Source organism: Zea mays, chromosome 2, assembly GCF_902167145.1.
Source record: "Zea mays cultivar B73 chromosome 2, Zm-B73-REFERENCE-NAM-5.0, whole genome shotgun sequence".
NCBI lineage: Eukaryota > Viridiplantae > Streptophyta > Magnoliopsida > Poales > Poaceae > Zea > Zea mays.
Window position 1 is genome coordinate 165,883,529 of NC_050097.1, and position 15,598 is coordinate 165,899,126.

At 41.2% G+C, this 15,598-nt stretch overlaps 2 protein-coding genes and 1 long non-coding RNA gene across 3 annotated transcripts in view; all 3 read right to left on the reverse strand.

Moving 5' to 3' along the window:
• sfp7 (sulfate transporter7) overlaps nt 1–1,355 on the reverse strand; it is a 67,887-nt gene extending 66,532 nt beyond the window's left edge. The window contains exon 1 of the mRNA NM_001319700.1: nt 848–1,355. Within this exon, the coding sequence (NP_001306629.1) occupies nt 848–1,141 (294 nt within the window). The 5' untranslated portion in view covers nt 1,142–1,355. The remainder of the gene's footprint in view (nt 1–847) is intronic.
• Nucleotides 1,356–4,261: 2,906 nt separating this feature from the next.
• LOC111590860 (uncharacterized) lies at nt 4,262–5,548 on the reverse strand. Its single transcript, XM_023301750.1, has 4 exons — nt 5,116–5,548; nt 4,815–5,027; nt 4,498–4,740; nt 4,262–4,315 (listed from the first exon to the last, which is right to left on the reverse strand). The coding sequence occupies exons 1-4, from the start codon at nt 5,299–5,301 to the stop codon at nt 4,262–4,264; spliced, it is 696 nt and encodes a 231-aa protein (XP_023157518.1). The 5' UTR covers nt 5,302–5,548.
• A 3,070-nt stretch (nt 5,549–8,618) lies between these two features.
• On the reverse strand, nt 8,619–9,013 carry LOC103647231 (uncharacterized). The gene is made up of 3 exons (XR_562718.2): nt 8,925–9,013; nt 8,753–8,837; nt 8,619–8,672 (listed from the first exon to the last, which is right to left on the reverse strand). It is a non-coding gene; the product is annotated as an uncharacterized lncRNA (long non-coding RNA).
• Between the last annotated feature and the right edge of the window lie 6,585 nt (nt 9,014–15,598).

Here is a 15,598-nt window from a genome sequence, read left to right on the forward strand (position 1 = left end):
ACGGTTCACCCGGTCTTACATGTTTCCCAATTGAAGCAATCGCTTCATCCAGCACAACAGGTCACTGCAACAATTCCTACTACTGACCTCGCTCTTCAGTATCCCGCATAGGTCCTGGATCGTAGAACAATTTCCCGGAATGACTTCTCCATCGATCAAGTGTTGGTGCGTTGGTCCGGGCTCGATGGTAATGGTATGAAGCCACCCTTAATGTGATGTTCTCAGACACTACCGCTTGGAGGCAAGCGTTGTCGCAAGGAGGGGGTGTCAGCTCCCCTACAAGTGGACAGGCCAGTGTAGGAGGAAACCCACTGTGCATTAGGCAGGCCCGGAGTGGCAGTAGGTTGGGGGCCCAAGTAGAGTGCCTGTTATATATGTGCCGGTGGTGGGAATGAGGGTTATGAACTTTGTAAACTGAACTTGCTACACACGTTCTCCTCCCCCATCTGGTTGCTTCCAACCCCGATCTGTTACTTCTTCCCCATGAGATCGAGGCGGGCTGCTAACACATAATTAATCCTATATGCAGGTTCGCGGATAACCTGCCAAGCATATATAAAGACAAGGAGCTTAATAAGGAAAAAAATATTCTGTTAATGCCCTAGATGTTTGGAGCACAAACATTTTCGAACCATGATAGCAAATAATACACCAAAATGGCTAGACGATCTTGCTAATATGTGATTCTCCAAAAAATCTTACATCTGTATCGATTGCAAATAATCTGCGTTACAAACTATTGGAAGCTCGTTTCTCCAAGGAGACACTCAAATCCTTATAAGCAACACAACAATCTAGTAGACGGAGTATCTCAAAAAAAACATACGTCGGGAGCCAGTGGGTGTACCTGGGGCACAAGCATGACTCCAACGGTGATGCCCGAGGCGAGGTCGGCCTGGAGGTCCTGCTTCCATCTGTAGTTCCGTGTCCACGCCACACACGGCAAGGCCGCCTCCGCCCAATCAAGCGGCCCCATGCCCCGAGCCCTTCCCACCACCGCCCGCCACCACGGCGACGTGGAAGACGTCGACAGAGAACCCAGCGGATGCCGCAGCGGTATTACCCTCAGCGTCCTTCCACCTCCGGAAGCTGCGGCAGCTAGTTCGCTGTAGCTCCTTGACGCGTAAGAGGATCCCTCCATTTGATTTGACGGTTCCACCGCCTTCTAAATTTCAGAAGAAGCGCTGGGTGCAGAAATCCAGTGGGGAACGCGGGAGCCAGCCCAGTGGTGATTGGTGAAGATGCTCCGGTGGGGAACGCAGAGGTGGTGGCTGTGGATCGTCGATCGCGTGCAGCGGAGGCGAGGGGCGGCGGGGAACGGGAATGGCCGTACGTTTCCCCACAATGTGAACGGCTGGACAACGCATGAATACGACTTAAGAGCAAGTCTCATCTATCTCTACCTTTCAACCCACTAGTATAGAGCCTGTAGATTTTAATAGTATAGCTAATTATTGGTTGTAAGAACCTTTATAGCCTAGCTTTCAACCCACTCGTATACACTGTTAGGTGGATGCCCGTGCGTTGCAACGAGAAGATAAAATATCACGATAATTCATATACAAATGTATTATAATATTATAGGAAAAGGTTACAAATGTGTTATAATATTTAGGAAAAAAAACAAACTCACAGCTTGTGCATTTATTGGGACCTGAAAACAATAGGTGGACTAACCTCCCCACATGACGAAAAAGCAATGGAGTTGCAATTGCAAGCACACAAAAAAGTGGTCTGCACAAGAAAGCTTATATCATGGCAGATGTTCTTCGGATTTGGAAAATAATACACGAGAAAAAGAAGACATGGAAAATATATAGTTCTACACGTCTATTATTGATGCACCATCGGTATTGCACGAATCAACTTGTGCTGATGCTAGTACATCATCCAAAGTTGCAGTCTGCTTGTCCTTCATCTGCTCTACATTGTCCTGTACCCCCTGCTGCCACATCCTAATCTGCACCTCGATCACCCTCTGCTCCTCCTATCTAAAACTCCCAACTCCAACCAAAATAGGTGAGCTTGGTATCTAGGTGCATCAATAGAAAAAATGGATTTCGCGTAGATGACAAGATGTAAAATAGATTTAGTACACTGCCCCCTTAATAGTTAGTAGAGATTTAAAACCTGTAAACCACACACAAACCATATTGGTCTATATCAACCTGTTTATTGATGCAATCTAAATTATAATTATGATGTCTTACAATTTCTAATAATAGTCAAATATGTCGACAATCGTACATTAATCTAATCTTTTTTAGCGATACTGATAAGTCGTTGTTGTATATTTGGAGGGATAGCATAGCAGCATGAATTCTCCTCGTCACTTAATAGATCAATTACAAAGTTCCTTCGAAGAATCTTTGCATCCTACACACAAAAACACAAGAGAACAAAACGTCAAATTTATATTATGTAACTGAAATGTATGTTTGAACATGAACCAAACGTACTCCACTCACCCTATTAAATTTCATTCGTCTACCACTCCCCCACATGACCATAGCTTGTAGAACGACGTAGCTTGTATTAACCCTACAGAATAATGTTTGGCCAACTATATTATATACAATGGTTATCATAGAAAAAATTTAAATTGTTGAGAACATGGTATTGAGAAAATACCCTTTTAAGTCCATTGGAAGACCAGACCGAATTGTATGTTCCCACTTAAAAATATCATCTGCCTATCCAAAACGTTTCTTATTGTAGGCAATCTTATATTTCTTGGAGGCCATGATAATTGCTTCCGCAAACCTCTTGTATGGCATGTGTTTACACCAATCTTGAGTGGGTGTAAAGTCTATAAAAGTTACGTGCTTTTTACCATGATCGATTATGAAAAGTGCGTAGCATCCGTTGAATTTCCATGGCATAAGAACCTACAAAATACCAGTCATTAGGATTGCAACGAAGTGCCTTTTATAAATACATTCGAAATGAACACATACTTACATATTTACAACCAGTGATATAATAGTTCAATGAAGGCCAACAGTCGAGTGTTTTGGCTAACTCTTCTGCAGTAGGATACTGATGGTACTTTGGAAGTTTACCAAAACCAACCATTCTCTAGATAAATATATATACATGTCCACATGAGGATTATATGTATAGATACAATATATTACTACATTATTGATTGGAAACAAACTTACCCAGAAGTGCATGTCCATATAATGTTTTTTATCCTTTATCATTTCATCTTTCGACATATGTGACTCTTTAATGGCCAACAATCGAACAGCCATGTCAAAACATTTTAGAGTCATATCAAGATTTACCCTTAATACGTTTTGCAGGTCTTTGACAAATATTTCTATCTTAAAAGGGTTGAAACTTCACACCCATGTCATCCTGTAATGCAACATGACAAAAGTATATATCAAAATTCTACGTAGTTGGTACATATAAAATAGATAAAACAATGAGCACTTACTCTAATGTCGTATCATCTTGGATTGTCATGATGTAATCACATAGAACATCTATTAAATCGCCTTTGGTCACTGGCATGTCCTTTGTGGAAAGGCCACTCTGTAAAAATTCATTAGTGCACTCATCGGTCGGGATTTTTATAGGAGTTCTTTTATCCCAATCATGAACAAACCACCTTTCTAAGTCTGCTTGAGTGATGGGGCCATCATCATCTTCCATCAATACTTCGCTTTCTTCAGATACACAAAGTAGTTTCCTCTTCTTAGGATTTGTGGGACTATCTAATATCTGAACATCAGAGGAGCATCCAACATCGACTTCTTTGTCATACTTGTATAACGGACACCCCTTTCTCTTGTTTATATCTGAAGATAGTAATATAGCAGCCAATTTTTTCCTAAAGTGTGACATGTCATCCTGCAAATAAGAAACAATTTATTTAGCAATTATATGTATCAATTGGATTGACATAATAATAACAGAAGACAGCAAACAGATATTCATGTTATAGCCACATGTAATTTATTGTTAAAAAAGAGACCCATCAGAAAGTGCAAACTGCCAACAAGAAAATCTGTGCATGTGATAAATATGCAGATTGCAGTTATGTTCACAGTGTATGCAAAGCAAAACGACTGAACCAATCATAAAAAATCGTCGGTCGTACAACAAACAACAAAGGCGAGCACGACTTGGAACAGTAGGGATGCAAACAAGTCTGCAGCCTGAAAGAAAGCTCTACCACAATTCACGCGTCCATGATGCACGCATAATGTCATAGTAGTAATAATATACCTGGGTAAAATTATCAGATAGTTCATCCCCTGTCCAGTATTCGATATAGTTTAGTAGAAAGAGGCCACACGAGGAGCTACATCAACCAGATGATAAAATGTCAAGATTAACAGCAATGAATATTAATAGCAACACATAAGAATATATGGTGTACCTATATGTTTGCTTTGCATATTCCATTTCTATTTCTCTAAGTGGCCAAGAAGCAACTCGGAGGTCTAGCCACCTGTGATCTTTTAATTCCTTACGCTGAGATACCATATCAATTTGTCTTTGGAGTCCTTTTATCTTTATATTATTATAAAAACATAGAATTAGAAGTTGAGATTTTAAGTTAATAATGGATTCGTAATTGTTGAGTTTGTATAAACTCACAGTGTCAATGAGGTCATTGCGACCGGATGATGTACCAAGTGAGTCGAGCACTTGTATCTCCATATTTCTTGCATTGATCACGGCAAGATACCAGTGCATTTCTCGGATATTTATTGGAATAAACACCTACAAGTCAATTATAAATATTGCATAATAATATATGTAAACACTAACCGTGTAGATTGCAATCTCGTATTTACCATGTCATGGTCTAGATAAAGTAAAACCCTTCTTTCAGCGCTAGATATTTGTGCCATGTCTTTACTTGGATATAACTCATCTGTTTTAGTTTCAACATCACCGTCTCGCTTTAGAAAGTTGAACTGAAAAGCATTTTCTATGTGTACACGACCTCCAGATCGGCATTTTAGATGCTCTTGAGCTTTTATTAAATTTATGTAACAGTCTATCACCTGCAAGTATGTAAGTTATGGTTTAAAATACCAGGGTGAGTATCTTGGAAGTGTGGTGCTCCTAGCTAGTTGAATTATCATGAATTACCTCATCACCTAGATATGCGTCCGGTTGAAATAGGCATTCCATCCACTTCCTTTCCACAAAAGCATCATCAATAAACACGACTTCTACCCTTGGTTCACAAGGGATTTCTTTAATCCAATCGATGAGTGCAAGATCACCCTGCGTGCAAATATAATCTACGAACGAAACAGTCATGAGATCAAACATAAATCACTTGCAATAAAAACAATACAAATTGATCCATACGGTAGTATGAAAGTTATCATACCTTTCGAAACTATTGTAGTAGTCACCGATTTTTTTGGCTTGTTATGAGACAAGGACATTAGTAGAGATTCATCTATAGATAATGTATTATCTCTTTGGATGATTGTAAGTGCAACATTTTCCTCTTTAGATTCCATCCACAGGAGACAAAAACCTATAATCATTGTTACTATGTATTATTTGATACACGATTCAAATGTTTTTACTATAACCAGCTAAACAATTTTACATGTATTAGTGATAACATAACAATGAACAATTAATATTGCAAATAAAATGATATAAACATATTGTAGATGGGAGGCGACGGCAGTCTACAGTCAATCATTTGAATGCAGATTTACGTAACATTATTCTCTAGAGACTAACATACTGCACTGCAGTTACTAACTTTAATAAATATAAATAAAATCTGAGACTGGTTGTAGGCAATCCTCGTGGCGGCGCGGACTACGACGGTGGCTGACTCGTAGCGAGACCTTCTCCCTCCTCCCCCGCCTACCGCCCGGCGACCACTACTCACTCGCTGTTGTGGAAGTCTGGCAGGGGTTTCGCCCGGTTCGCCAACATCAGGGACGACCGCGGCGCCATGCCGCTACACCTCGCCGCCATGCAAGGCAGCCCCGCCTACATGCAGGTGCTGCTGGAGAACGACGCCATTGTCTCCGTTCTCACAGGCTCCTACAGGTAGGGTGCTCTCTGTCTCTTGTCTTCTCGTTCTCATCCAACCAGCATGCTTGGTTTGTTCACATACATTTATCTCCAATTTACAAGGTAGACTAAAGCTTGTTTAACGCACAAAGCTGCTGCAGGTTTAAAATCTCTCCTGTGGCAGCAACTGGGCACTGAACTCAAGCAATCCCTCCAGAGCCTCAGCTCTCTGCTGGTAAGACATTAAGACCTCATGTCGAGCCTCCTTGACGATGGAGGCTGCTGGTACCAAAACAACATAAGCCATGCAGAAATAGAATTACTTCAAGCTAACAAGTTGCCAATTAAAAAATTTCAACATTTTCTTTTTCTTGGCAAGCAGAGGCAAGGAATGCCAGTTTCTGAAAAATCCTAGTTGTTGTTCATTTTTCTGAAGAACAGGTTAGTGCCTTACTGGTGTCTACCACTGGCTAGGGACCGGTAATATCAACAGTTAATCAGTTGTGTTGTGAAATTCGAGCAATGGTTGGCAATAAGGCTACCGACAACCTAATATATGAGTTTTCAAATGGCCAGGTGCTTCATACCTCCTTTTGAGCCGTTACGCTGCATGTCACAAGAACATACCTCCTGGTGTAACTGATCGACGACACAGCTAGGTCGATCTGGCATGCGAGGTGGCCGGATCTTCTTGAAAGAACGTGCATACATACATACCTCACCGATTATCATCGTACCGCCCTCCTTAACTCTCTGTTAAGTAAGAGCCTTGTTCATGCCACATGGAAACTGTTCATCCTAGTCCTAGAGGCGGAAGCAGTGGTCGATCGTCGGTGCAAGGCTCCCTGCCTTCTTCCTCCAATGGTAGATGTGGATGCAAGCAAAACCCATTCCGATGGCCGATTGGATCGGAGGGAGAGATCATCCGCCTGCTCCTTATTCAGCCAAAACAGTTTGACCTCATTCAGAAGACAAAACCAAGTTCCAAGACTTGTACAAAACCTTTTGAGCCAAAATAGTTTGTCCCCCTGATCCTGGTTGAGTTCTCATTAAAGAACGAGAAAGATGAGTACAGAATGGATTTTGATTGTACTGAAAGTTGTGAAAGGGGAGAAGAACAGCCTAAACTTAAAGGTATTTGTAAACCTCAATACTTAAGTTGACAATCATGCACGATGGTCCTGACTATTTTATTATTATTTGTAGAAAACTGCTGATGGCATACATTATTAATTAAAATTGGACGTTTTTCATCACCTCCTGACACATTGGGTATCACATTGTGTCCCTTGTTTCGTTGACGTGTTTCACGACGCTTCCTATTCTTCTCGTTTTTTTGTTCAACGGACATCGCTGCATATCTTTCCCTATCCCTTTTTCTCTTACGCTCCTTAGCATCGAGCATTGGTCCGAGCAATTCATTTTGATCACCTATAATGTAAGTTTGTGTATTAGTGTTCCCTACTTACTACGTTTCGACGATGTATGGTCAGTTTGTGTATTGACCTTTACCTCTAATGATATTGCTAGAGATGTCTGTGAATGGTTTGCGACCGGCATTATGTCCCATCTGATCTATAACAAGAACAGTACCCGAGAAAACATGAGCATAAAAATAATATACTGCAAGAACTAAGGGTGAAATGATATGACTGCAATAAACCAAGCGAATAGAAGATCAAAAAAGATGCCCTTGGTAATAGAGGTTATAGAAACAAGCATCATAGTCGAGAGTAAAGAGATAAGACCTAGAGATAGGTGATAAGAGAACGATGTTGGTGTCTGTATAAGATATTGTATTATATTCCAAGTTTGAACTGCATAGATGGATATGGGTGACGCGCTAAGTAATTGTTTTCCTAACTCTGGTGATGTGGAATATCTTCCTGGAGCACGCCTAGCTCCTATAGATGGGCTTCGGTATACCGAATGTACATTAAAATTGTTTCGGATTTAATCTGTATATTTGACGTAATTTCACGAGCGAAGTTACGATTTTAATGTAAAAAATGACACAACATTAAACCAATATAGTGTTCTAATGGAAAACGTACGAGCTAAACGATTTGATGTTCCACTTATTCATTGATATGTCCCAGTAGAACAAAATGTTTTACAAATATTGACACATGTAAGTTGCGTCAATAATAGTACATGTATTCCATCATAAAATTCAGATTTGCAAAAGTTACAGACTCTATCTACGCCTTTGGTCGTCAAGATATCTAACGACAAACTGACGATCGTTCCGTGCCACCAAAGCCTTTTGAATTGCTGCAATGAGTGCAACATTTAATCACATGTATACTCAGTTCACAATATAATGAAAACAAGTACATAATTTTGATGTAGGTAATCTTATAAAATACTTACGTTCAAAATAATGGGTGTTGTGATGGAATGGTTTGAAGTGTATTGTTGTATGGTCAGTTGATTCGAGACACTCTAGAATAGCATATTTAATATTCAATATGAATCATTATAAAAGAAAAAATAGTGAATAATGTGTTAGCAAGGCGTAAACATATGTTGTACCTTGTTTTCTGAACCGCCGAAACATGGTCCCAATTATGATGCTATAATTCTCATTAGCCAACGCCCAGTGGAGTGCATTTTTGTTTAGTAAATCGCCCCAAACTTTAATGGTATGTAAAGACCACCTTGTGACATTGATTTTGTGAAGAATAGATTAGTACTAATAGATTTAACATCATATTGGTAATATATTAATGGAATATACCTAGCATCCATTATAACAATCTTCCTGAATGTACCCCACATTGTGCGATGGATTGTATCCAAGTGGACTACAATAGCCATAATGTCTACAAAAAGCACAATTAAATATGGATTAATACTCAATTTTGTGTAAAGGAATTTTTAATAGGGTTAGTAGATCGATATATGCTTACCAACTAAAGTCCTGTTTGGCAGCTCGGCAATATCATCAAGGTTCAAGAATATATGTTTTGGAAATGGCGGCATTTGAACTGGGACAACGTATGGCTCTACGAGAGTTTGTTGGGTGAAATACAACTCCATGGTACCATTTAGATGTCGAAAATTAAATGCACCCGGATTAAGACCAAACCATACATTGTGCATCTTGTAGACATGCTTTTCATGGAGCAAACTGTTGAAGTATTTGACTATCTCATACCGAGTTGCAATGGCCTCGATCTTGGCTCCCTAATTTGATTTCAGCACAAAATAGATTGTGGTACGAACATTATATATAGTTATGTAAATGAAACCTAAAGAGGGGTTGTCTTACATTGATGTCAGACAGAATGTAATGTTGCCTGTCACGATAACGTGGTTCAATCGGGAATTTAACTTCAACTCGAGCGACAATACTATACTTCCGTTGTACCCCATAAAAATCTTCATCGCTATAGTCGTCGAACAACTTGAAGCTATATTAAACATGCGACTAAATAACGTTCATATAAATTTGATAGCGAAATCTTGTGTTAACTATTGTTTATAATATAACTTACATAGGCATCCTGTTTTTCTTGTCCAATGCAACTCTTTCACGGTTCAATACGGCTGGCTCCATCAAAACCTTTCATCATTTGAAAATATTTTAAACTAAATAGTAAAATGCTCTAATGCATTGATATAGCACGACACATGAGCAGTGTGGGTTGGTTGGTTGAGCACTTATTTTAGACTATAGGTGTGAATGTGATTAAGGCTTGTAGTTCACGAGTCTGCAAATCATGCAGAGGTGGATGGCATGCAGAAGATGAAGGCCAGGAAGGAGAGCGGCGGGCTGGTGGACCTCGTCCACGACATTTCGGCCAAGTCAGGTATATATTATAGATCCGATCCGATTACCCAGGCACTCAAATTAAATGCATCGCATGCAGAGGAGAGCCTAGGGGTTAGAAACCAAAACATGCCCAGCAGGGCGCTGACTATAGGTGTACATTCGGGTCGCCCAGCCCGGCCCGGCCCAAGCCCGAAAAGGCCCGAATTATTTGAATTTCGGGCCGGTCCGGCCCGTTTGAATTTCGGGTCATGTCGGGCCGGCCCATGGGCCTAGCCCTCGGCCCACGGCCCGGCCAGTAATTTCTTAAACGTGCCGGGCTCATTTCGGGCGGCCCGAAATTATAAAAGTCCGAAATTCACATTACGGCCCAAAATTTAGTTTTTGGCCCAAAATTCACATTAGAGCCCTAAATTAATAAAAATAATAAAACAAATAAAAGATAAGACAAATAAATTTGAACAAAATCAAACTTAATATTTGTATTAAGTTACCACAGCTATGCAAAGACTACCTCGTTTTATAAATCATTTTGTTAGAAGGAAAAAGAGTATAATCAACTCTATACAAAGTTCGTAAGTTCAGTTTATTGTCTAATGTTCATAACAAAAGCAAAATTACATCACACACTCTAATTCAAAGCTACAAAAAACATCTAACTAGCATTATCTCTAGCTTTGTGTTCTTTATCAAGTATATGAAAGTGTGGAATGAAGTGTGGTTTTAATAAATATATGGGCCTTTTCGTGCCTCTATATGGGTCTTTTCGTGCCTACCTTAAACGGGTCGTGCTCGTGCCCGTCCATAGGCCGTGACCTCGGCCCAAACCCGGCCCGATATAACGGGTCGTGCCGTGCCTGGGCCGTGCTTTTTTCCGTGCTTCGGGCCGGTCCATCAGGCACGGCCCAAATGTACACATATAGCGCTGACGTTCAGTCAGCTGGGCGCCGCGACGGACGGGTTCAGCTCGCAGAACCTGCTCGGAGAAGGCGGCTTCGGACGGGTGTACAAAGGGCTCCTCGAGGACACCGAAGAGGTTATCGCCGTGAAGCATCTGAACAGGGACGGTCTCCAGGGCAACGGCGAGTTCCTCGTCGAGGTGCTGATGCTCAGCCTCCTGCACCACCCAAACCTCGTCAAGCTGCTGGGCTACAGCACCGACTCCAACCAGCGTCCATGTGCCTGCAGGAGGACGCTGCCACCCGGCCGGGGATCAGCGACGTCGTCGCGGCGCTCTCCTTCCTCGCCGACCCGCAATACTACCATCCCGAAGGCACGAGAGCTGAGCACAAGAGCACGCATAGTGGGACAGACAATGATAGCAGTCCTCCTAGGGCTGAAATGGTCAGGGCAGACGACGACATGAAGCATAGATGACCGTAGAGGGGGAGCTAATTAACGGGAAACATGGCAAAGGGAGGATTTGCAGAGCTGTCTGTCTGCTCTCTTCAATCTTCCTTTCATAAAAGGTACACCACGTAGGCAGGATGTAACATCATTCAAGGTGTTATTGACCGATGCTGATTTTCAGCAGCAATGCAGCATGAACACAGGAAGTATGTGAGAAAGAGAATTGTGAACGGATGCAACTCACCGTACACAAAGCATACTATTAGCTAAGCCTTACCACTATCATTAGATAAATAGCATCAACCTCTATATACAGGAAGTATGCATATAAACTTTACACTACCCCAATAAATACCCAAAATACACACAAGTTTGGAATATTATACTATATAAAAGCCAAAGTGACCAATAATTAGGAACACAGGGAGTAGATAATAACATAAATAACAAAAATCACCTCCCATGGTGCAGGATAGATACAATGGTTTTACATGTTATAGTAGTAAGAAAAATCATTTTAAGAAAAAATGGAATCCAAAATAAAATTAACAATAGCATAATATTGTGTGAACTGCGAGCACTTTAATGCTTAACACATGCATAAATTAGTGAATAGTGAACAAATCAATATATTACGTATTCCGATTAATGAAAGCACTAAAAACTCAATCAGTAAAATTAAACAAAGCCAACCAGTAGACAGCTTGATACCTTCACCGCAAGGGGACACGCGAGTGGTGATGTGGAGAACCTTAGTAGGGATCCTGTCAGGTCCCTTAACCCTCAAATGCTTGTCCTTGGTTCCCTTTACCAAATCCGCACAATCTGAAATGTACCAGAAATCGCACAAACTTGTCAATTCAATAATTCATTGAAAATAACTCTGCAACGACAGTCCAATACTCTGGTGTAGCTTGCATCATAGCCAATGAACAAATGCAGAATAATCAGACCAATAGTTTTAGTGATTGAAATTGAATATATCAAGCCCAACGACAGTGCAATACTCTGGTTGCAAACATCATGATATAGTTAACTAAACTAATTTATGCTAAATTTAAAATCATGATATAGCCTAATATCTGATGGTATTAATTTCTGCTGCAAACATCATGATACAGTTAACTGAATTAATAAAGAAATTTGGTTGCTGATTCCCTTCTAGAGCAAAAAAGCAGAAAAGGAAAATTTTGCTGCTGTTATGGTGCCATAAAAATTCACATGATCCAACAATAGGGAAGGCCATAATACAAGTTATCTTCTTCCAGAATATATGATGATGTTTTTGTAGCCTTTGCGAAGTACATGAATTAGAAGTTGCAGCTTATCTGAGAAGTTGCAGCTTATCACAATTGTTGGTGACTTGATCTCAAATGCTTTGAATCAAGAACAAGGCAACATAAAATGTTAAATATTAATATCCTTCGTCCGCTGAAGCATTATCTCCCTAAGGGTTTAATGAACTTCGGACGAAGGCCATGAACAAAATATCACGAAGGTCATACCTTCGTGATCAGACTTATAAAACAATATGAAATAAAATATAAAACATGGAGTATTAGAGAAAGATATGCCATAGATAGATAACATTACTCACATATTTTATTATATGAATTTAAATATCAAAGCATAATGTTTAGGCATATTTATACCTTAGCCTTGGTGTGAAACAATAATTCCAGAGCAATGCGTTTGCAATTACAGGATCGTGTGAACAGTAAAGGAATACTGTTCACTATTTATAGGCACAGGACACAGCCTGGAAGGAATTACAATCATACCCCTTATAAAAGTTTACAACAATGACTCGGACCCTTATGGACTAAAAGGTCATTCCATCTTTAAGTCGGTTCGATCCTTCATCTTTTGACACACTGTAACACCGAAGCCTCATAAGTGGTAGCTTCGGCATCACGTATGAGCAGCTTTTGCCGAAGCTGTTTCTTCCTGTAGGACCTTCGGCGACGAAGCATGGTCCCAACAGTAGCCCCTTCGCGGTGCTAGATCGTTTTTCGTAACGAGCTTGATCCGTGAAAAAAGTCTCTTAGGCTTCGGGAAGCCGAAGGTCCGAAAAACACCTTCCCTTAGCTCGTTGCCGAGAAACGATACAGTTTCCGAGCACGGAGCGGTCCCACCGTTCAGTGGGTGCGAGCGACTGTTTGTCCGGTGTAAAAATCTTGACGATTCACCTTCTTACCTGCAGCACTATATAAACAGACAGGTAGGTGTGAAGTTACCACAACATTCATTGCTATTGCACTGTTTTGCTGCCAAAAATTTAACCATAGCCGAAGCTTGACTTTTGCATTCAAACGAAGCTCCAGTTTGGATTCTGCTTCGTCACGAGAAGAGCTTAGGAAAAAAGGTTATTAATTTCCAAGAAATTTTCAAGAAATTTAAAATCAAATGGCCAGAGTACGCTCCACTGCTAGGGTTGAGCGTGATGGAGATGAGACCAAAGTCGCTAACACTGTTCCGATTTCCGAAGCAATGAGGCGTTCTGGGCTAGTTTCATCAGAGGACACACCTGCTGCCGAAGCAGCACAAGCTGATGTTGAAGAAGTTGGTTCCGAAGATGAGTACAGCTGTGGGATGCCAAGTAAACCTAGTCATCTGGAGTTTGGAAAGTCCACCATTTCTGAAGCTGATTTTCACAAAATGGTGAAGCTGGGCTATTTCAGTGAAGCAAAAAAGGAGCTGGTTCGTTTTGGCGGAGAGGAAATTACTCCGAAGCCGGGAAAAATTGAGGTGGTAGTGTTCAAAAGCTTTTTTAAAGCAGGATTAAGATTTCCTTTGAATGGGATGATTGCTGATGTTTTGAAGAAGTTTGGGGTTTACCTTCATCAACTGACCCCTAATGCTATCGTTAGATTAAGCGTTTATATTTGGGCCCTTCGTAGCCAGGGAGTGGAACCGTTCGGTGAGGGTTTCTGCCGAGTTCACGAATTACACTACCAGATTAAAGCCAGAGGAGATGGTCTGCATGAGAATTTTGGCTGCTATAACTTTGCTTATCGCAAGACTACGAAGTTTCTAGTGATAAGCTACCGAAGCAAATGGCCAGCCCGATGGAAGTCTGAATGGTTTTATGTTAAAGTTGATGAAGATGAAGATAAATTGGTCCAGAGTCCACTAGAGCTAACCTTCGGAGAGACAAGGCCCCAATGCAACATGATAAGGGGGAGCCCGAGCCAGATTGCTTTGGGTGAATTTCGAGTAATTTCAGAACATATTGGCACTAGAGACTTAGTGCAGGAATTTCTGGCTTTTAAAGTGTTCCCAACACTGAGGGAGTGGGAGATGCCGAAGCTGGAGGGAGAAAAGAAAAAGGGAGAACTTGTTCGATTGCCTTATCACTACAAGTTTAAGAAACACTTTAAAAAACCCTGCCAGGAGTGGTTGGATACAATCGAGATTATGTGCAACGATATCCTCGGTAATTATTCTAAGAAAGAAGATCAGTTGATGACAGCAGCCTTCGGCAGTCGTCCGAAACGAAGATTGAATCGTGTGCTAGATGCCTTGAATTTTGACTATCCTGATTATGAGCAACTAGGCGGAGATGCCGAAGGCCCAAAGAGAAAAAGAATTGCCAGCGCCCTTGACAAAGAAAACACCAAATTGGCTAAAAAGGAAAAAGAAATTTCTGAAAAACTGAGCCCTGAGCCGAAGGTAGCTGCTCCAAGGAAAAGAAAAGTTGCATCTCCAAAACCTGCATCTCCAAAACCAAAGACATCGGCCCGAGAGGAGGAAGCTCCTGCAACACCTTCTGCTGCCGAAGTGGAAGAGATTCTGAAGGTAATGACTGAACCTTTGTCTGTCAAGCTAAGTCCGCTGGCACCAGAACTGACGAAGTTTTTTCAGAAGGACAAAGAAGCTTCGGCAGCAGAAAGTCCCACAAAGCCGAAAAAACGAAGAATTATCCAAGTGGCAGATGTCATTCATCAGACACCGCCACCGATATCGGCGTCAAAAATTATCATTGCCGAAACCACCGGAGCCGAAGCCACCGGAGCCGAAGCTACCAGAGCAACTACTGAAGCCGAAGCCACCGGAGCCGAAACCGGGACCACCGAAGATCCTAACCTGGAAACCACGCTTGATGATATTGACAATATAATTCTGAGAATGGCTGAAGAAGCTGTTGTGGTTGCGGTGAACACGACAACTGAAAAAGGAAAAGAGCAGATTGAAGACATTTTGGAAGAAGGAAATTTTAATTTTCAAGATATACTTGGACAAGAGTTAACAGACGCTGAAAAAGAAGAGCTAAAGAAATATGTTATATCCTGTGGATACAAACCAAGGTCTCTGCTATTTGGTGGGGTCAATGAAGGGAAGCTAAGATGCCTTCGGAATCGAACCGAGACCAAGGTTGTTAGGACCTTCTCCAAAAGCGTTGGCCTGCCGAAGATAGAAGCGGACCTCTGTAGGTACCAGCGACAACATATCGCCGGTAGC